Here is a 22712-nt window from a genome sequence, read left to right as displayed (position 1 = left end):
CACGCTCACTGCTCCAAAATCAGAATCGGGTCTTCAGTGTCCTTTATAGTTATGCTATGTTTCTGCTACCCAGACGGAATGCAAGACTTGTTATCTATTGGCTGTAGAAGTTTACAAGCTGTTTCTTCTCTCTTCTCCTCGCTTTCTCACCCACTTTCCCTGTGTGCTTAATTTGTTAAAAAAAAAAAAAAGGTGGCAGGGCCCAAATATTTTCTAGCACTCCTGTGACACTGCGGGTGGGCAGTTCCGCACCACTGCTGGCGCCACCCAGGGCTGCTCCGCACAGTGTCGATATATTTGGGGTTACACTGCAGCTCGCACCTCCTCATTGTGGTTGATGGATGTACTGACTATTACCACTTCAAAAGTAAAGTGAGTCTGAGAAAATAAGTGGGGCTCAAATATAAGTGCCTTGGCTGCGCCCTGGCAAATACCCCCACAAATTAGGTACTGCTTTCCCTTCCTGCTCTTCCTCCGCCCAACCGGGGCATTATGGGCATTCTGAAACAACTTTATGTCTGCAGTGGGGGGGGGTGGAATATTACACAACCTCCAAAATAAGCACACATTGATCCTGTGGAAGGAACAAGAATGGATTTGAAAAACGGATTTTTTAAACAATCTTTCAGGTTTCCAGCCTGCGATTGTGTCAGTTAAATGAGCATTTGTGTATTTGTAGACAACCAGAAGACTTGTTGCACGGTTCGAAAATGCAAGTAGCTCCTGCTTGTAGCCTAGAAGAGCCTGGAAACCTTGATACCAACAGCTAGCTGGAGTTTCTTTTGACTCTCCAGACCAGCCGGCGACAGACAAGCATAGCTACATAACATTAAATAGGTTAATGGCAATCCATTTTTTACAGAAAGATTGCCACAAATGTATGAGCTAGTGGAACTCTAATGGGTCAGACATAATAGAGGAAAGGGTATAGTGTGCATGTCATGTGGAATTTAGATTTTCAGCACACTATGTATGATGAATTCGACCATCTGCACGGGAGTGTGCGCTCGTTTGGGCTTGTTTGATTTTTTAAAAATTAAAATGAATGATGGGAGTTCAACCTCTGAAAATGTCTAAGGTCATTCTGCACACATTTTTCCTGCTCACCGCATGCATAGTCACGTGTACTCTGGGAGGACACAGCCTACAAGCGCCGTCCTCCCCTGTCATATTCAGCTGGACTGTGGCAGCCATGGGTACATCAAAATATCTCAAGAAGGGGAAGGCAACACCTTCCTCCGGCCATGGGCAGCCTAATGAAAATATCAAAGGCTCCATGGATCTGTCTTCCTATTGTCTAAACTGCTGGTAGAAGCACATACTAATAGGAATTAACTGGAACAGGCCTGTGTCAGGCTTGATCACAGAATGGACAAGAGGGAGGCAGGACTAACACCTCTTGGATATGCAATGTGTCAACTTGAAGCTAGTTCCCACCACACTATATGAAGGACAGTGAATGGAATGTCTGGGTCCACTATTTACCATAGGCAACCCCTGCAGTGCCTGACCCCTTTCTGAGGGACGAAGTATGGTATTTGAGGGAGACAGAAGTCTGTTCTCACCACAGACTTCAAGGGAGACCTGCACTTTGATCAAGAGCATCAGAGGGCTCAGTTAACCAGAGAGACAATTTAATCTACAACAGACAGGAAGATGGGTGGGACTTAGGAGTACATGTTGTCATATCTTACCTTTCCAGTTGCAAAGCACGCTGGTCCTGACCTCACGCATAACAGAATATTGTTGGTAGGGGCCCAGGATTAGTTCATTAAGGTAGGCTTAGCCTGCACCAATTACTGGGACCCATTTGGCTTTAAAAGAGGGCTTAGCTCCTCACTTAACAGATCATCCAACAACTTTGAACGGAGTAAGAAGAAGGACTCATTTGGACCCTGGTTGAAGGTACAGTATGCCTTACAGATTCTGCCAGTGAAGGAAGGCCAATATTTTCAGAAGTGAAGCAAGATCCCTCCCCAAAACATCTCCCAGGGAACAGAGGGAAATACAGAACTCAGAAGACCCATCCAGCAGCTCCAGAACCGGTACCCAGACAGCACACAGTATGCCATGCTAGGTTCTGCCAGCAAGCTTCCTAGGTGGGAAGTGCTAAAGTGTCTCTGAACAAAGGACAAGGCTGTTGCCTGCAAACACGCTCCTCAGTTTTGGGCAGTCTGCCTTAAAGGACGACACAAGCCCTGCGAAGAATTTAGGAGGAGTGCCACAACAAGCATCCATCATTGTCCATCTTTTAAGGACATTTTCGAGGCAGTCGAGACCTTGAACCGCGACCGGCTGCACCACTGACTGTTGTCACGCTACAGTCACTAAAGCCGTCTGAGACACCTCGACCAGCATTCCATATCCGCCAACCAGCGCAGAGCCAATGATTCTTAACGCCAAGTGAGCCAGCTTGCAGCCATCCGTCCAGCCTCACTGGATGAACTGCCTGCTGCCTGATACCTGCAGATGTCTCCCTTCTTGAACTCAGCCACAAGAGCTGAAAAGCATCCTGGAACCGACTCGATGCTGTTGAGCATCAAGATCAACTCAAGCACCAGGTACATTGTGGTGCTGTCCCCCTGGTACTTCTCCGAAGGCCCCTAGTGACATTTATGACCCCTTCCTCCCTTGGTGCTGAAACTAAATATCCTTGAACAGTTAAGACTGATTGATTACCAACTACCCTCCTGTCAGTATCCAGGGTGCATCTCTTTCCTTCGTGAAACTGTCCTCTGCGTCCTTTACAGGGTGGGTTGTATTTTGTAGTGTGCTAGAATGCCTGTTTTAATAGTGATAAATTAGATATTTGCATACAACCTAGACTGGACAGTCCCAGTTATCATTGGGTAATAATTGTATTTTCGTTGTGTTGCAACTAAACAACGATCCACAACCTTGCGGAGATAAGCCTGACGTTCTGTCCACGTTACTGAAAATTGGACAAGGAGGTTTATAATGTACGTGTGCTTCCAATATGTTCAGATCCCTTCTGGTGTACTAGAAGTGTGGGGCTGATAGTTTAGAAACCGATTTTCACTCCTGGACCATTGGTGCCCCGTAGGTTCATTCGTCACACTATGTACTAGCTCCTAGTTCCCCAGAGGTAGTTTTTGCTTAGTGTGTGATGTCTCATGCTCAGGAGCTTTTAGCTCTCGCTCATGTTATCCTTATTTTGATCCCTATTATCTCACTTGCTTTTTTTTTCTTTGTGGTCTACTCGCATCTTTCTTCTCTCTGCCTTTTATACTTGGTTCCTCATCAGCCCTCGGTCGTTGGCCACGACCCTGGAGTTAAGGATGTGCTCTGAGTTACTGTTATCACTTAATAGCCTTCTGTGGCGCATCCACCATGTTTCCCCCCATGTGAGCCTTGGGGATTCTTTACTACACTACACAAAACAAATCTTGGACGGGCTGGTGCTGCTGCACAGCTTTGGGATTCCTTTCACTGCAAGTCAGCCATAGTCCTTCTCACCTGCCTGCCACATTGTTGCCTTACCATCAAAACAAAACGTAGACGGTATCACCCACATAGGACACTTGTCAACATCAATAGTCATCCACCGCTGCCATTGAGCAAATGTCCTTGCATTTCCACTGTTCCTTATCACACACCCTCATCATATAGGCAAGGGGTCATTCTCAGATGAACGTGCCTCGGATTGGCCCTGATCATACAATACAAACAGCGTGCATTCTGTGTTTTTGCCTGTACGGAGGAGTGCGACCGAGAGCCCTTGACTCGGCCACCACCACCCAGCTCCTGATCCACAACTTCTCCTACCTCCCCGTAGCCCTCACTCTGTCACCACCACTCAGCTCTTGATCCTCTCCTTCACTGCCCTTCCCATAACCCTCACTCTGTCACAGCCACTCAGCTCCTGATCCCAAACTTCTCAACTCTGCCCATAACCCTCACTCTGCCACCACCACTCAGCTCCTTCCCTCACTCTGTCACCACCACTCAGCTCCTGATCCTCTCCTTCTCTGCCCTTCCCATAACCCTCACTCTGTCACTGCCACTCAGGTCCTGATCCCCACCTTCTCTGCCCTGCCCATAACCCCTACTCTGCCACTACCACTCAGCTCCTGGTCCCCACCTTCTCTGCCCTGCCCATAACCCTGACTCTGTCACTGCCACTCAGCTCCTGATCCTCGCCTTCTTCTCTCTGTCCATAACCCTCACTCTGCCACCACCACTCAGCTCCTGGTCCCCACCTTCTCTGCCCTGCCCATAACCCTGACTCTGTCACTGCCACTCAGCTCCTGATCCTCGCCTTCTTCTCTCTGTCCATAACCCTCACTCTTTCACCACCACTCAACTCCTGATCCTCTCATTCTCTGCCCTTCCCATAACCCTCACTCTGTCACCACCACTCAGCTCCTGATCCTCACCTTCTCTGCCCTGCCAACAACCCTCACTCTGTCACCACCACTCAGCTTCTGGTCCTCATCTTCTTCCCTCTGTCCATAACCCTCACTCTGTCACCACCACTCAGCTCCTGATCCTCACCTTCTCTGCACTGCCAATAACCATCACTAGGTCACCACCAATCAGCTTCTGGTCCTCACCTTCTTCCCTCTGCCATTATCCCTCACTCTGTCACCACCACTCAGCTTCTGGTCCTCACCTTCTTCCCTCTGCCAATAACCCTCACTCTGTCACCACAACTCAGCTTCTGATCCTCATCTTCTTCCCTCTGCCCATAGCCCTCACTCTGTCACCACCACCCAGCTCCTGATCCTCACCTTCTTCTCTCTGTCCATAGCCCTCACTCTGTCACCACCACTCAGCTCCTGATCCTCACCTTCTTCGCTCTGCCCATAGCCCTCACTCTGTCACCACCACTCAGCTCCTGATCCTCACCTTCTTCTCTCTGCCCATATCCCTCACTCTGTCACCACCACTCAGCTCCTGATCCTCTCCTTCTCTGCCCTGCCAATAACCCTCACTCTGTCACCACCACTCAGTTTCTGGTCCTCATCTTCTTCCCTCTGTCCATAACCTCACTCTGTCACCACCACTCAGCTCCTGTTCCTCACCTTATCTGCCCTGCCAATAACCCTCACTCTGTCACCACCACTCAGCTTCTGGTCCTCACCTTCTTCCCTCTGTCCATAACCCTCACTCTGTCACCACCACTCAGTTCCTGATCCTCACCTTCTCTGTCCTGCCAATAACCCTCACTCTGTCACCACCACTCAGCTTCTGGTCCTCACCTTCTTCCCTCTGTCCATAACCCTCACTCTGTAACCGCCACTCAGGTCCTGGTCTCCACATTCTCTGCCCTACCCATAACCCTGACTCTGTCACTGCCACTCAGCTCCTGATCCTCGCCTTCTTCCCTCTGTCCATAACCCTCACTCTGTCACCACCACTCAGCTTCTGATCCTCACCTTCTCTGCCCTGCCAATAACCCTCACTCTGTCACCACCACTCAGTTTCTGGTCCTCATCTTCTTCCCTCTGTCCATAACCTCACTCTGTCACCACCACTCAGCTCCTGATCCTCACCTTATCTGCCCTGCCAATAACCCTCACTCTGTCACCACCACTCAGCTTCTGGTCCTCACCTTCTTCCCTCTGTCCATAACCCTCACTCTGTCACCACCACTCAGTTCCTGATCCTCACCTTCTCTGCCCTGCCAATAACCCTCACTCTGTCACCACCACTCAGCTTTTGATCCTCACCTTCTCTGCTCTGCCAATAACCCTCACTCTGTCACCACCACTCAGCTTCTGGTCCTCACCTTCTTCCCTCTGCCCATAGCCCTGACGCTTCCTCCACAACCCACCTTCTGATCCAAACCTTCTCTTCTCTGACCCTCCGCCACCACCCAGCTCCGGATACGCCCCCGATCCACATCTTCTCTTCTCTGCCTATAGACCTGACCCTGCCACCTTGCTTTCCAGAGCTCCTCTGGTCAAGGTCAATACGCTTTTCACGAAAAATGTTTAACGGAAAAGAGCTAAATTCCCTAATCGTACAATTACATTTCGTGATCAAAAGCGAATAAAACGCTAGTGAACTGGGGTTGCCGTAGTTCAGTGTAGGTTCTGGGGAGTGGGCAGTGGGAATCAATGGAAGGTAAGGGGGAACCCCGGTTAAAAAAAGGGGAACCTAGCAGTGGTCGAAGTGAGCAGGCATGTCCGGGAGCGCCGTTCCACTACTTTTATTTTGTACTTTTAACAGTTCCACTACTTTTTTCCACACTTCTCCACTTTAACACCCAACAGCAGTTTCTGTCAAAATGAGATTTGTTTTCACTCAATTGGCTGTCAGCCAGCATGACCGCAGCCTTTGAAAAATGTGTTGCACGTTGCCCCCTTCCTGCCTACTCCGTCCCCTGCTGGGGTCACAGCTCCACTACTTTGTTTTATACACTTCTACCCCTGGAAACAAGCCGTGAAACAAAATGGCCATTCGTGATTCTGACATTCGGTAACATTTGCTTTGAAAGGGAAGAATGCACCCTCTTCCCTTCTACACAGCCCACGTGCAAAGTCCTCTAGTCTCGGACTGTGCCATCTCGCTCTCCCAGCCCCGGACTGTACTGCTTCTCCTTCAGGTTCCAGTCCCTTACCGTGCCAACTCCCCTGAAGCTTCGGCCCATCTCTACTAGTTGCTCGCCCACAGCTCAAGTTTCTACTTGCCTAAACCCAGAACTGTGCCACATCTTCTGCGGCAACCAGCCACCAAGAGCACCACCTCTCCTGTAGCCATAGAACCACTGTGGCACATCTCCTGCAGCCACGGTGTATGGCTTGTTCTGCCTCCCGTGCAACTCCCAGTCTCTCCATGCCACCTATCCTCCATCCCTAGCACCAATGTGGCACATCTCCTGCAGCTATGGTCCATGACGTGTGATGCCTCCACTGCAACACCCAGTCCCTCTTTGCCATCTCCCCTGCAGCCCCAGCACCGTTGTGGCACATCTCCTGCAACATGGCTTGTTCTGCCTCCCCTACAACTTCCGGTCCTTCCATGCCACCTCCCCAGCATCCTCAGGACTTCTGTGGCACATTTCCTGCAGCCAGAGTCCATGACTAGTGCTGCCTCCCCTGCAACTGCCAGTCCCATCTCCTCTGCAGCCCCAGCACCTCTGTGGCACCTCTCCTGAAGCTGCGGTATATGACTTGTGCTATCTCGCCTATAAACCCCAGTCCCCCGTGCCACCTCCCTGGCAGCCCCAGCACCTCTGAGAAACATATCCAGAGCCACGGTCCATGACGTTTGACACCGCCACTGCAACTCCCAGTACCTCTATGCCACCTCCCCTGCATCCCCAGCACCGCTGTGGCACATCTCCTGCAACCACGGTCCATGGCTTGTTCTGCCTCCCCTGCAACTCCCAGTCCCCCTGTGCCACCTCCCAGCACCCCTAGCACCTATGTGGCACATCTCCTGCAGCCACGGTGTATGGCTTGTTCTGCCTCCCGTGCAACTCCCAGTCCCTCCATGCCACCTCTCCTGCATCCCTAGCACCAATGTGGCACATCTCCTGCAGCTATGGTCCATGACGTGTGATGCCTCCACTGCAACAACCAGTCCCTCTTTGCCATCTCCCCTGCAGCCCCAGCACCGTTGTGGCACATCTCCTGCAGCTATGGTCCATGACGTGTGATGCCTCCACTGCAACACCCAGTCCCTCTTTGCCATCTCCGCTGCAGCCCCAGCACCGTTGTGGCACATCTCCTGCAACATGGCTTGTTCTGCCTCTCCTACAACTTCCAGTCCTTCCATGCCACCTCCCCAGCATCCTCAGGACTTCTGTGGCACATTTCCTGCAGCCAGAGTCCATGACTAGTGCTGCCTCCCCTGCAACTGCCAGTCCCTTCTCCTCTGCAGCCCCAGCACCTCTTTGGCACCTCTCCTGAAGCTGCGGTCCATGACTTGTGCTATCTCGCCTATAAAACCCAGTCCCCCGTGCCACCTCCCTGGCAGCCCCAGCACCTCTGAGACACATATCCAGAGCCACGGTCCATGACGTTTGACACCTCAACTGCAACTCCCAGTACCTCTATGCCACCTCCCCTGCATCCCCAGCACCGCTGTGGCACATCTCCTGCAACCACGGTCCATGGCTTGTTCTGCCTCCCCTGCAACTCCCAGTCCCCCTGTGCCACCTCCCGGCACCCCTAGCACCTATGTGGCACATCTCCTGCAGCTCTGGTCCATGATGTGGGATGCCTCCCGTGCAACTCCCAGTCCCTCCATGCCACCTTTCCTGCATTGCTAGCACCCATGTGGCACATCTCCTGCAGCTATGGTCTATGACGTGTGATGCCTCCACTGCAACACCCAGTCCCTCTTTGCTATTTCCCCTGAAGCCCCAGCACCTCTGTGGCACATCTCCTGCAACCACGATCCATGGCTTGTTCTGCCTCACCTGCAACTCCCAGTCCTCCTGTGCCACCTCCCGGCACCCCTAGCACCTATGTGGCACATCTCCTGCAGCTATTGTCCATGATGTGTGATGCCTACACTGCAACACCCAGTCCCTCTTTGCCATCACCCCTGCAGCCCCAGCATCGCTGTGGCACATCTTCTGCAACCACTGTCCATGGCTTGTTCTGGCTCGCCTGAAACTCCCAGTCCCCCAATGCCACCTCCTGGGACACCCCCAGGACCTCTGTGACACATCTCCTGAAGCCACTGTCCATGACTTGAGATGCCTCCACTGTAACTCCCTTCCCTCTGTGCAACGTCCCCGTAAGCCCCAGCACCTCTGTGGCACATCTCCTGAAACTGCGGTGCATGGCTTGTTCTGCCTCCCCTGCATCTCCCAGTCCCTCCATGCCACCTCTCCTGCATCCCTAGAACCTATGTGGCACATCTCCTGCAGCTATGGTCCATTACGTGTGATGCCTCCACTGCAACACCCAGTCCCTCTTTGCCATCTCCCCTGCAGCCCCAGCACCCCTGTGGTGCATCTCCTGCAACCATGGTGCATGGCTTGTTCTGCCTCCCCTGCAACTCCCAGTCGCTCTCTCCCACCTCTCCGGCACCCCCAGCACCTCTGTGACACATCTCCTGAAGCCATGGTGCATGGCTTGTGCTGCCTCGCCTGCAACTTCCAGTCCTTCCATGCCATCTCCCCTGCATCCTCCGGGCTTCTGTGACACATTTCCTGCAGCCACAGTCCATGGCTCGTGCTGCCTCCCCTGCAACTGCCAGTCCCTTCTCCTCTGCAGCCCCAGCACCTCTGTCGCGCCTCTCCTGAAGCTGCGGCCCATGACTTGTCCTACCTCGCCTATAAACCCCAGTCCCCCGTGCCACCTCCCTGGCAGCCCCAGCACCTCTGAGACACATCTCCAGAGCCACGGTCCATGAGGTTTGACACCTCCACTGCAACTCCCAGTACCTCTATGCCACCTCCCCTGCATCCCCAGCACCTTCGTGGCTCATCCCCTGCAGCTATGGTCCATGGCTTGGGCTTCCTCTCCTTTAAATCCCAGTTCCTCCCTGCCACCGCCCCTGCAGCCTCCACTGCAACTCCCAGTACCTCTATGCCCCCCTCAGCCCAGCCTGTCTATGCCACCTCTTCCGCCGCCCTGACCCTTCCTGCCATCTTTCCTACAGGCCCAGACATTCTGTGGCATCTCCATGCCTCCTATCCTTCACCCTAGTCTCTGAGCCATACGCCTAACTCTGGCGTCCTTACTTGGTGAGGATGGATGCCCCCGAGCCCCTGCCACCCGTACCTCGCGAGGATGGTCAACCCGGCCTGCTGCCACTCCAGCCCTACCTGATGAGGATGGACACCCCCACGTCCTCGCAGTTGCCGTACACCCGGCTCCAGGTCTCTCGTATGAGGCGCTTCTCGCGCTCGGTGATGTCCTCGCCCCGCTCCCATCTCTCCATCTCCACCACGCCGTCCTGGACCTTCTCCATGGAGGATATTGGGGAGACCGGGGAGCGCTGGCGGGGGGCGGGGAGCCTCGAACTCCGTGGGCGACCGAGGATTCCACGAACCCCGCAGGCGGGCAGCGAGTCTCGCGGCGCGAGGCAGGCACGGCACGAGGGGGCTTGCTCTTAGGTGGGGAGGGGGTGGTGTGCGTGTGTTGGCGGGAACAGCTGGAGAGCTACGGCTGCTCTGACAGGGGGTGATCCGGGGTTTCTCTGTCAGGTCTGTCGGTGCTCTAGAGTTCGGAGTCGTTCATCCGTGTGCTCCTGTGGGCACTGCTCGGCACTGTGGCGGGCCGGGAAATGGGGTGCCTTGGGGCTCCTGGGTGGTGTTGCTTCGCTGCTAGATGGATGCTCTGTCGGGAAAATGAGGCACTGCTCAGGAGAAGGGACGCTGCTCGATGTTCTGGCAGAGCCGAGGGCTGCTCAGATATGGGCGCTGCTCTGTCAGGGGAGGGGTGTCTTCCAGGGTGTTGCTCAGAGATGGGCTGCTGCTCTGTCAGGGGAGGGGTGTCTTCCAGGGTGTTGCTCGGAGATGGGCTGCTGCTCTGTCAGGGGAGGTATGTTCTGTCATTCGGCTGCTCGGAGATGGGATGTTGCTCTGTCAGAGGAGAACTGTTCTGCTGGGAGGCTGCTAAAATATGGGATGATTCTCTCAGTGGAGGGATGTTCTGCCAGGGTGCTGCTCAAAGATGGGATGCTGCTCTGTCAGGGGGGATGCTCTGCTAGGGTGCTGCTCAGAGATGGGATGCTGCCCTGTCAGGAGAGGGATGTTCTGCCAGGGTGCTGCTCAGAGATGGGATGCTGCCCTGTCAGGAGAGAGATGTTCTGCCAGGGTGCTGCTGAGAGATGGGATGCTGCTCTGTCAGGGGAGGGATGTTCTGCCAGGGTGCTGCTCAGAGCTGGGATGCTGCCCTGTCAGGAGAGAGATGTTCTGCCAGGGTGCTGCTGAGAGATGGGATGCTGCTCTGTCAGGGGAGGGATGTTCTGCCAGGGTGCTGCTCAGATGCGATGCTGCTCTGTCAGGGGAGGGATGTTCTGCCAGGGTGCTGCTCAGAGATAGGATTCTGCCAGGAACCTGCTCAGAGATACGATGCTGCTCTGTCAGGGAAGGGATGTTGTGCTCCGAAACGGGATCCTACTCTGCGTGGAGAGGGATGTCCTGCCAGCAGGCTGCTAAGGAAAAGGGCTGCGGCTCTCTTTGTGGAGGGAAGTTCTGCCAGGGGGCTATTCAGAGGTGGGACGCTCCTCGGCTCTACCAGAGGGCTCTTCTCTTCTGGTGATGTGGTGCTGCTCTGTCCTACTCGTGTCGGGGCGCTCTGTTTGTGCCTGCTCTGCCAGGGGTCCTGGAGGATTGGGACAGACCTACAGACGAGGAGGGGTGCCAGGAGCTCTGGAGAATGCAGGGTGCTCTGTTAGGTGCCAGGAGCGCTACAAACATAGCAGCGTGCTCTGAGGGTGAGAGGCCGCTCTGCTACCTGTGAGGGGTGATCTGTGGGCAGATACGTAAGTGGGGCGCTGCTCTGTCCCGGGGGCTGCTCTGCTTGGGGTCTTCTCACGGGGCACTAAGGCTGCTTGCAAGTGTACTACTCTCATCAGATCCGCGTGCCCACCCAAGTGCCTGCTGCTGGCTGTGCCGTACGTCTCACTGGGATACTGGGCAAAAGTGCGACCACTCCAGAGCCTTTAAGGGCTGCTTCGGCGATGGAGTGCACTGCCCCCTCATCGCCTCGCCTTCCTACTCGCGCCCCCCACCCCCACCCAGGACTCCCTGTGCTTGGATGAGGAGGAGAAGGGGCGGCGCTTCTCACTTTGTGAATTCCACCGGCTGGCGCGGTGCTGTGAGGAGTCCCTGCACCCTCACCCCCCCCCCACTACCCACTAAGAGTGCACGTTGCTCTTTCATGCATCTTCTGCTAGCGTATAAAGCGAGGCACGGCGGGAATTCGGGTCTCGGAGAGCGTGTGCATACAGCGCACGTCATAGCATACGCACGTTCTCATAGAGGCTCTAGCGACTGCCACACAGTGCTGGGCACAGGCAGACACGGATGAGCATGTTCGTATGACATGGAGTGGGTGGCAAATTCGGATAGGCAGGCAACGACGGGCATTCATATAGAACTTATTCTGACGGCCATTGAGTGAACGGGATAGTCATGGATGACATTCACGAATGGCATAGCATACAGACGGGCAATAAACATATGGGCACATATAGTGCTGGGTATAGCGAGATCGGCATATTGAGATAACCACATACAGACGGCTGCATAGTGCGGGGTATAGCGATATCGAAATACTGGGATGACTGTAAAGACGGGGGGAGGGGGGAGGTGTCTGTACTTCTGCTCTCTATATGGTAGAGGAGAGGCACAGATGACCCCAGCCAAGATTCTCTATTGTTGGTAGCAATGGACGAGCAATCAAGGCCTAGCTTCTCAGGAGGTGATGCAGGCTGGTTCTTAAGTACAGTGTAGTCCCCAAGCACCCACAAAGGATGTCCACAAACTGTACTACTTAAAACACATAACTGCTGGACCCATATGCATGCAAGTTCCATATCCGACCCACCCTCCCTGGAAAAAGAGAGTTGGACCACACAGTTTGCAAGTGTTGGCAATAAAAGGTCGAAGGATTTTATTGTCACAGATATGGTTATGAAAACAATAACAATAATCACATATCCATCTGATATCATACTTTTGAGCACCGGGCCCAGGGGTAGCCCCTGCCGCCTTTTTTGTCCCATGACTTGTTGTGGTCACCGTACAGTGCCCTGTTCCTCTCTTCCTTTGTTCTTCTCCCTTCTTTTCTGGAAAAGGAGGAAAAGTGGAGGGCACCGAGTTAACAGTGAATCTCCTGCCTGTTTGAGTCCCCGTTCAGGGTCGACAAACAGATTGTGTTTTTGTGGAGCTGTGTAGCTCTTTTTATAAGACCCAGCCCTGGGTCTTTGAAGTGTGTCTGTTGGGGGCTATGACCCAGCCCCCAGGCCAGCAGTAGCCGGCTGTCTGGCCCCCCCTGGAAGGGGGGTGTGTTATTGCTCTCCCTGCCTGCCTATTAGTTTCCTCTGGGTGATTAGCACCCTGCTGCTTTGTGGAAGGGTGAGGTGATTTTCTCACCTCACCCTTCCCTTGTTTTGTGATGGGCGAGAGTGCTGTCTCCAGCCTAAGTGCCGGAGAGGTGCCAGTTTTGGAGGAGGGGAGCTGGCCCTCTCCTGGGCCTGCTGGATGGTACCAGCAGTTACCCTGCCTCTCTTTGGGAGGCCCTACAGCATTGCCCATAACTGCTGGACCCATATGCATGCAAGTTCCATATCCGGACCACACAGTTTGCAAGTGTTGGCAATAAAAGGCCATAGGATTTTATTGTCACATATATGGTTATGAAAACAATAACAATAATCACATATCCATCTGATATCATAATTTTAGGCACCGGGTCCAGAGGTAGCCCCCTCTGGCCCGTGCCGCCATACAGGGCAGGTTATCGGCTGTCCGTGATCCCCCAAAAGTGATTATCTGCAGCCCCCGGTGGCTAAGGTGGTGGAGATTTCGCGAAAGAAATGTTCCATGCATGGTCCTGATAAGTGTGTGCCATCCTTGAGAAACAGGTCGGGATCTCCTAATGTAATGGCCGGGTGTTTTATAAATCCTATGCAATAGGGGAGGCTGCTAAAATATGCTTCAATATAGAAGACAACAACATTGGTGAAAAAGAAAGGCAAATCAAGTGGGTCTAACGCCTTTATTCGGAACCTCACCACTCCTCCACCGATTGCTGTATTTGAGTGACGGTCCTCTTGGTTAAATCTAAACCAATTTCTAAATCAACAACCATCATCCCTCAACAAATTGAAATGTTGCAGAGCAATGGTCATGCCAAAAAAAGCAACGACTGGATGAGGGTGACTCCAGAGAGTCACACTCGTTTACTTCAAAAGACTTGGCAAATCTTTCCACATATTCAATAGAAGACGAAGAGTAGAAAAATATAATGGTTGACTCCTTGCATGAAGACAGTCAAAGAGCGATCCAATAAACTGAACGCCAAGATGCAAAATCATGAGAGGAGTCAAACAGGCCACCGCCAATACCGTCAGATCTACGTTGTGCTGCACTGTGTGTATCTCGGTCTCACGGCTCAGTTTCTCCGGATAAACAGCAAAAAGTACACCATATGTAAAATGATAACATAGTAGGGCGTGTGCACTGAAATTCAACCCTAAATAAACTGCAGCTCAGGTGCATGCAAAAGGGGATAAAAAAGACACAGCCCCTTTATCAAGAAACAAATCAACAAGATCCAAGTTGAAACTGCAAGTTGAAAACATTGCTGGACCAAGGAACAAAGTAAACTTGAATCAATACACCATACGGAAGCTGCTTCACTCAGTCCCGTCACTATGTACAAACATGACGGAAGATATTAATATCGTAGAATATGTGTCTGAGCTACGATCAGACTGGGTGATTTCTCTTCTTCACTCTTCTGTGATCGCAATTATTCTATTATCGGCCAGCACTGCCCTTCTCTCCTTTGGATATGAGCTGATCAATTATTGTGACGAAAATTGAATTTATGAGGGCTAACGTATGCTGACAAAAATCTCCTCAGCCAGATGGATGACTGAACACAAGTAGAGAAGATTCTCTTTACAAAAAATATATGACAGTAGCAAACAGCGACAAGCTGCAAATAAGCATGAAGCCGAGATGAAAAATGCAACTAAGTCTGGGAAGAGAAATTGGCCAGAACATCAATAGCATCCACAAGAAGTAGCAACCAAGGATTGTTCAATAATCTCTTGGAATACGAGAGGTTTCCGACATTTGTTCTGTGAAGGTGGATTAGACAAAAGATGTAGTTCAATAATTTGTCTCCAAGAGTCCTGGTTACGTGATCCATGTGTGACGGTTATACAACCCGACCAAACGCTGCAGGAGAGGGTCACTTAGGGCGCCCTTTTTCAGGTTTATTGCCTTTGCTTAAGCATAACTCAAACTGGGAAATCATAAAATCATAAAATCCTAACTTGTTTGTTCAATGCACAGTTATTAAATCACTGAGAGGGAGGTGCAGTTATACCAAACACCTCGCTATTATCAACACCTCCTGGAACCCGCAATGATCTCGACAAAGAAATGTGTTTCCTCTTTCACATAGCAAATAGATTAATGTATTCGAACATATGCAGATTTAACAACAATTATTTGTGGTGACCTGAACTTTTGTTGGTTTGACCAAAATAGTTTGAGGAAATCAGTCTGTTCCAATTATCCTGCTAAACATTCGGAACAATGACACTGCTGGGAAGAAGAATGGGTCTCTAGAAACTGTGAGATGCTGAATGGGACCACATTGGGCGATATTCGTACCCGCCCGAGGTGGCACAGAGATGGTAGTCACAAGACGATTGACTACCATTAGGTCCTCAAAGAATTTGACTCCAATAATAAAATCATTTGAAGTAAGTATGTGGAACAGTTAATCATGTGTCACTTTTATTGCAGTTTCAAGCGACAAAAAGAGGTTTCAGAGCTGAGCATCAAATTGCCAAATATTGTTTTAGCAAGCAAATAGCAGCAGAAAGAAAAAACGAAGTAAGGAAATCAAAATGCTAAAATCAAGCAAAGACCAGAATCTAGCGAACGCAATAAAAAAACGCTGACAAAGATATTGAAATTGGCTAATTGCTTTCAACTTGATTCGAGATCAAGAGCGAGGCGAGATTTGGTTGAAATCTATTTTTACAAAAGACTCCAGAGACACATGGACCATCCTTAATGAAGGCTCATTATCACAGCAGGCACATTTGACAAATAGAATTAGTGCTGATAAATGGGAACAACACTATTCAGCAGTCTTTAAAGCTCCCACCTCAAGAAAAGGTGCCAAGAACTGCAAAGTGATAATACCCAGGTCAGTAGAAACAAGTCGATCCGACATCCTGCAAGCAATATGTACATTGAAGAACTCAGGTGCTGCTGGACTGGATGGGTTAAGTAACATAACTCTGAAAAAGAACAAAGAAGAGTGGGCAACATTCATCCAAATCCTGTTTAAACTAATAAATGCGCCGTCAACAATCCCTGGCAGTCGGCGGTAGTGGTCCCTATATACAAGAAGGGAAACCGATGTGACCCAAATAACTACTGTCCGATTGCCTTGCTTGATGTGATTGGCAAGATATTTGCCTTCTTTCTTCAACTAGCAAAATGGGGCGAGGAGACAGGATTTGTGGACCCCAGGCAGACAGTGTTCACCAAAGGTGTTGGGGTCGAACTAAATCTGGCGAAACACAACTTGTTGAAGTTTGCAGCCATGAAGGATGGGAAAAATGTGTGCCTGTCCTTCATTGATTTACGCTAAGCATTTGACAATGTAAACCGAGAGATATTATGGGAAAAATTAGAAAATTGGAATTGTCCACAAGATGTGCTACAGGCAATAAAGGCACTTCATACACATACCTCCATAAGAGTGGGACTTAATACAGAGGGAGACCTCTCTGCCAATATTAACACAGAGAAGGGGTCAAGCAAGGCTGCCCACTTGCTGCATTATTATTCAAACTCTACATCGCAGATCTGCAAATGGCCTTCAAGAACACCATCTCACCATCTAATTTCCACCAAGATTAAATAACCATCAAATTATTTGGGCCATATATGCAGATGATCTTGTGCTGATGGACACAACCCAAATCGGCCTCCAGAGGCTCCTAACGGATATGGCGGTTTATCTCCAAGATAACAATTTACAAATAAATATGGCCAAATGAAAAATCATGGCCTTTGGCACAAAGTTGGACAAAAAAGACAAAGAGTTTAAGTGGTACGTGGAGGGAGCAGAACTGGAAAAGGTGTAATCAATCTGGTACTTGGGTATCATGTTTAATAAATCAGTGCAAGAATGGCCATGGACCCAAGACCTCAAATCCAGAATGAGAAATCGAGCCTTACAAGGAATGAAAATACACGCTACCTATGGGAAATTCACTGTGAAACCAATAATGATGTTTTATCTCCAAAAGGTGATGGCGACGATAACATTTGGCCGTGAAGGCAGATTCAATATCGGGCGAGCTACCTGGGAAGCTTTGGAAGGTCAGTTCTGGCAGAAAGTGTTGCGTCTCCCACGGAGCGTACCCATTACATCAATAAGATATTAACTTGGCCTACAATCATTATACTCTATAGTCCTCTGGAAGTCGATTATGATGTGGAGAAAAATGATGCTAGTGCCCGCATTATCATATCAGCTTTTGGCTCCTTAATGGGATAAACCTGATAAAGGACTATTCCTAAACTGGTCCACAAAAATACAAGAACAATTAGCGGCTGTAAACACTGACACAGAAATCCTCCCAAAAAATCCATGTGCAGCAAAGAACATTTTTTTAACCAATGATTGGATAGTCACACAAAATAAAAGACGTGAATATGTGACAGCCATAAATATGGAAGGCGAAGCAAAAGCACTGAACTTCCTCCCGAGGTATTTAGTAAAATTTCCGTCGAGATACCACAGGGTCCAATTTCTGCATCTAAGATTACATTTGTATGTAACAAAGGAATTGTTGGTTTTGAAACACTCATCAGGCACAGGAAATACACAGTGCCGCTATTGTAAAAGGGAGGTGAAGTCGCTTAAACCCTTGGGTGCTGAAAGTGAAGACCTGGCAATCCCAAGAACCCACTTCCTTGTCAAATTTGCTCCACAAAATGATAATATGGACGAATGGTGGCAACGTCTGATATCCGGCAGGAATTGGATGTTAACATGTGCTGCAATTGATTTCTTTGACGATATAACAGCACAATAGATATGCATTGATGCTTTGATGTTGGGGACGCATGTTGCAGGCAATGCACAATTAGTTGAAACAGTCCGCGGCCTGTGGCTATCATCTTGTTTTTGGTTTTCTTGTTTTTGACATATAGACGTATGGAGGAGTTATGTTTAAGGACATGTATGTGTTAGGATGAATGTAAAATTGAAGTTTGTAAGAAACTAAAATATTTTTACAATAAAATTACAAAAATTAGGAAACAGACAGGGCTCGTAAATGACAGAGCAAAGAGCAATTTAAGGGGTACTTCTGCTTGTGAAGTGCACAACATAAATAAGGTTCCTGGTTTTATGCTATTCATTTTTGCACTTGGATGCCTGAACTGAGATTCTCTTAGAGGAGTGTTCTTGCACAGAAAGACAAAGCCTGCTGTCACGGTTTATTACACGGCACACGCCAGCTAGGGAAGTCCTCCCCGTACAATGGATGTGGCGCACAATAAAACGCTTTTTTATTTTTAATACACTACGGATTCTTTTTGAGTAGGCCTCCAACCCGTCTCGCACCCAACCTCCACAAACACACCGTGTCACAATGGACTAGGAACCAGGCCGGTGTGTATCAATAAGATATTTACTAGTTTATTATCGAATGAAAAAGGAAAATCAACCAATTACAACAGCCAACAATGTTGTGCCAACACAAAATGCAATAATCTCTACAAAACAACCATGTTAAGATATACTATTACAGTTAATTCCGTTTTTTTAATGGCAGAACAGAAAAAGCACAATTTATCACAAAGTGATAGCACCAACAGTTAAGCACTCCCCCCAAAACAATGGAAAAAAGGGTTTTCAATGATTAATTACTACTGCTATGGGACAGCACACAAGGGTACTACAGGCTACTTACACTAGAGGACAAATCAGGCCTCAAAACAGACTAGCGAGCACACTTAGGAAATTCGATTTGAACACAGGCAGCACATAAGAAAGAAAATAAAAAAATAAAGGGAATGCAATTCAGAATCCGTGATCAGGGTATACTAGGGGAATAGATATAAACTAGGAACAACAAGTTTTCCAAGGTAAAAATACATTTTTAGAAAAATGAAAAGACAAATCACCTTAGTTTCCTCTGGGGCTTTGAAGTGACAAGCAAGCTCTGAGCAATGAAAAATGAAGGAAATGCAATTCGAAATCCGCACTCAGAATAGTATAGGGGAAGGGAAATAATCTAGAAAAAATGCTTTTTCGAGGATGAAAAGAAATGTTTAGAGAAATGAAAACGGTAATCACCTTAATTTCACTGGGGCTGGAAATGACACACGCGTTCACCAATGGGAAAGGCACATAGGAAAATAGTTGTTTAGTGAAAATGACGGGGCAGCTAACAGATAGGTTTTGGGCAAAGAGATTACTCACAATGGAAACAACGGCTTGGGTTTAATAGGACAGGTGCAAATAGGAATGACACTGAAAAATGAAAATTCGCTTAGCAGAGCAAAATTTAGACAGAGGGACAAATTCGGTTTTCAGCTCACATGGGTTTTAATTCTCTTGGGCACACTTTAATGACTATAACAACAACAGCACTGGGAACAACGATTGTTGGTTTTGAATGCCAACAATCCCTCTCCTGTGAAATTCAATGGAGTAATTCATTGATTTACGTACAAAAATACTATGGATTTATACAGTCAAATGAGGGGTTGTTCAATGGAGATATGCCAACATACACAGGCAAACAAGAGATTCTTCAATAGGGAGATGACTGAATTACAAAGGCAATTTGGGTTTTCAAGGGGGAATATTGAATGCACTGCTATAAAAATGATGGGCTTATGCAATTTAGGGCTGGGGTTATTGCTACTTACATAGCAAGCATTGTTTTAAGTTCCAAGAAAACCAGCTGCATCTCAGGACACTCTGGAAAGATAGGGCAAGGGTCTGGTCACTGCACTCTCAAAGATGGTAAGTTTCAGCAGCCTTCTCTCCGTCTTCCTTCTCCTGTCTCACAGGTTTTTCTTTTGTGTGTCCTTAGTCCTAGTACAGTGCCCCTTATATAGCAGAAATGACATCACTAATATTACATTCATGGGGAAGTACCCTTCAATAATCCCTGTGGCCAGGATTGGACAGATTCTCTCTGTCTCTCCGCCCCCCATCAGGATTGGTTTAGGAATTTTGGAGTACCATCTGTTTTTTCCCCTTTATTACCATCCTTTGTTCTCATTTAAACTTTTTGTCAAAAACTAGTTATGTATCATAACTTCATATTTGTACCAGCCACTGCCATATGAAACATATATTCGGTTTTAACTGATCATGGGGAATTAGATAAGCCGACCGCCAAATCCATACAATGTAGTATGGCCATGTGTCACATTTTTGTCGTTTTCATAAAATGTACAACAGTTATGAATATGTAAGCATATTCCCAATTTCAGTTTCCATCTTTTCATCAACTCTCATAATTGTCACATGTTTAGATCAGCCAGAAGCCTAGTCTAACTGGCCATTACAGTTCCCAGAGTCCCAGGTAAATCCAATTTATATCCCCAAAACTGCCTGGAAATGAGATCAATCCTCAGCCTGATGGATGCTCAAAATGCCTAAAAATGAAAACAGTCTTTTAATATTAATTGGGAGTGCTCTGTTCATCAAATAGGAGGCTGCTTCATCCTGCACAGCAATCTGTCTCCCAGCGGCTCAGCCTGTGATCAGAGTTTATTTATAAGTCTCTTTGAAATGGTGTGGGCTCTTTTGAAGTGGATGCAACAAGGGCTCACACCTTTTTGTCATGCTTCAGCTAGGGATGATTTTTGCTTGAAGTCCCTTGCTTTAACTGCCTTCAGTGCCAGCCAGTCTGCAGAATATGGAATGTTGACGCCTTCAGCGGCAGATTCTATTGTAGGGAATCATTAGATGGGAGTTGTAACATCCAGCTGGAAGTAGGGCATTTCATTGTGAAGTTTAGAACTCAGCCAGAACAGGTTTTGCCTGAAGTGTCTCTTCACATGTTTACAGGAGTTTTGTGGGTGAAACATAATATACATTTGAGTTATGGCTTTGTAGGCACAATCTGTCAAGGCGACAAAATTAGATTTCGCAAAGAATGATAATTTTGTCAAGCAAAAAGTAGTAGGAACTGTGTCGCCTCTCTGCTGGGTTGTGGTTACAAAAAAGCCATTTAAACCACTGGTATAAATATTATGAAAAATTACTCAGACTAGAGACAGCGCCAAATCCATTGTTTCAAAATGTTTATAATTAATTTTGCCCTTTGTATGAAACGTGTTTCGGCTAAAACTGTTAGCCTTTCTCAAATACGGGCTGTTTCACTGTATATTCTTTGGCTTTAGTATTAGTTCATAATCATGAACTAATGGGTTCAATCCCTTGGTCTGGTGTGTGCCCAAATTACACGCGTCGGCCTCACGCATGTAATTTGAATATGAACTAATACTAAAGCCAAAGAATATACAGTCAAACAGCCCGTATTTGAGAAAGGCTAACAGTTTTAGCCGAAACACGTGTCATACAAAGGTCAAAATGAATTAAAAACCTTTTCAAACAATGGATTTGGTGCTGTCTCTAGTCTGAGTAATTTTTCATACCACATAATATACATTTGCTTTAGTCACCCCACACATCAGGTTTTGCTTTCCTGACATTTTTCTGTGAACAGTGATTTCTTTTTCCTTTGTGGCTTTTTAAAGCCATTTTTATTTGCAAACACATGTACAGGCCGTTTTTGCTTTTAATGTTTAAACTCCTGTTTTCCATGTCACATGATTCTTTTATTCCTCCTTCTTGGGTGAATTACATTGCCGCTGGTCCATTGATAATGACAGGTAGGTCCCCTTGCCCATGGTTCTCACACTTTACATGAAACAAAAGAAAAAGCCAGGCCATTTTTGGTTGCAATGTTTGAATGCCTGCCATTCATGTGACAGGGAAAGTAAAAGCCAGACCATTTTCGGTTTCAGTGTTTAAATGACTGTTGTTCCTGTGAAAAGGACTTCTGTTTGGGGCCTTTAAATGCACCCCACATGCCTCCCCCGCTGTTCCATGACTCCTTGTTGGGGAAGAGCAGGGCAGAGTGGGGTTCCTTCAGCGTAATTTTCCTTCATCAGGGAGTGGGCATTCCAGTATACCCTTCCATCTCTGGGTTGGAGGGTGTGGCACAGCACCCCTTTTCTTACTTCCCTTCCAGGTCCCCAGGGTTCTCCTTGGGCTCCGCTCTCCTCTCCAGGTTGGAATTTAAGGAGGTTAGTTCTCTAATAGAACATTTTCAAAAAAACAAGTTTCAGTACTTTTTACACACATTTTTCCCGGAAGATTTACAAGAATTTACAAGCTCGATTTATGCATAATCTTCTAGTTTCATAAACAATTTTTATCTATCTTTCTTTTTTTCTTCATTTGTACAATAACACCAAGTAATTTACCCTCTGTTATATATATATATAAATATATATATACATATATATATGTATCTATACATTATGTATCGATACATATATGTATCTATACATTTCCGTCTGATTTTTCATCCTTCATTCTCGTTCTTCAGATGGTTCCTCTGCTCGACTTTCATTTGGCTCAATCAGTCGCAAAGCGTGTCTGAGAGGACAGCTTTTCAACTGATTGATGTAGACCCATTTTTCTTCTGTCTGTTCGCCCTTAGGGATGCAGATCTTATAGGCAACAGGTGTTATTGTATCTATAATTTCAAAGGGCCACGCCAGGAGGGGAAGAACTTCCTCTCTTTGGTCTGGTTCCTTTGAAAATTGTACAAGTAGACCCAGTCTCCTACTTGATATTCTTTTTTAGTGATCTTTTAATCATAGTGGGTTTTCATCCCCTCTGCCTATTTTTTCCAGATTGCGTTGAGCTTACGCAAAAGCATGCTGAAAGTGTTTTCTCAGATTCTCGATATATTCATGCGTCATGGACACGTTAATCAGGGTCTGCTCTTGTGTTCTGTAGAGCAGATGCTGG

General features: G+C 48.2%; 1 protein-coding gene and 1 long non-coding RNA gene across 2 annotated transcripts in view; one reads left to right on the top strand and one right to left on the bottom strand.

The window, feature by feature from the left end:
- Positions 1 to 11579, bottom strand: part of CYGB (cytoglobin) — a 268650-nt gene extending 257071 nt beyond the window's left edge. Inside the window, exon 1 of the mRNA XM_069654674.1 lies at positions 9752 to 11579. Within this exon, the coding sequence (XP_069510775.1) occupies positions 9752 to 9897 (146 nt within the window). The 5' untranslated portion in view covers positions 9898 to 11579. The remainder of the gene's footprint in view (positions 1 to 9751) is intronic.
- LOC138582921 (uncharacterized) overlaps positions 1 to 22712 on the top strand; it is a 128973-nt gene that overhangs the window by 61253 nt on the left and 45008 nt on the right. The window lies entirely within an intron of this gene.

The sequence above is a fragment of the Ambystoma mexicanum genome, chromosome 3q, assembly GCF_040938575.1.
Source record: "Ambystoma mexicanum isolate Mex_15411 chromosome 3q, UKY_AmexF1_1, whole genome shotgun sequence".
Taxonomy (NCBI): Eukaryota; Metazoa; Chordata; class Amphibia; order Caudata; family Ambystomatidae; genus Ambystoma; species Ambystoma mexicanum.
Note: the sequence above shows the minus strand (reverse complement) of the source record. Positions and strands in the feature narration are given on the sequence as shown.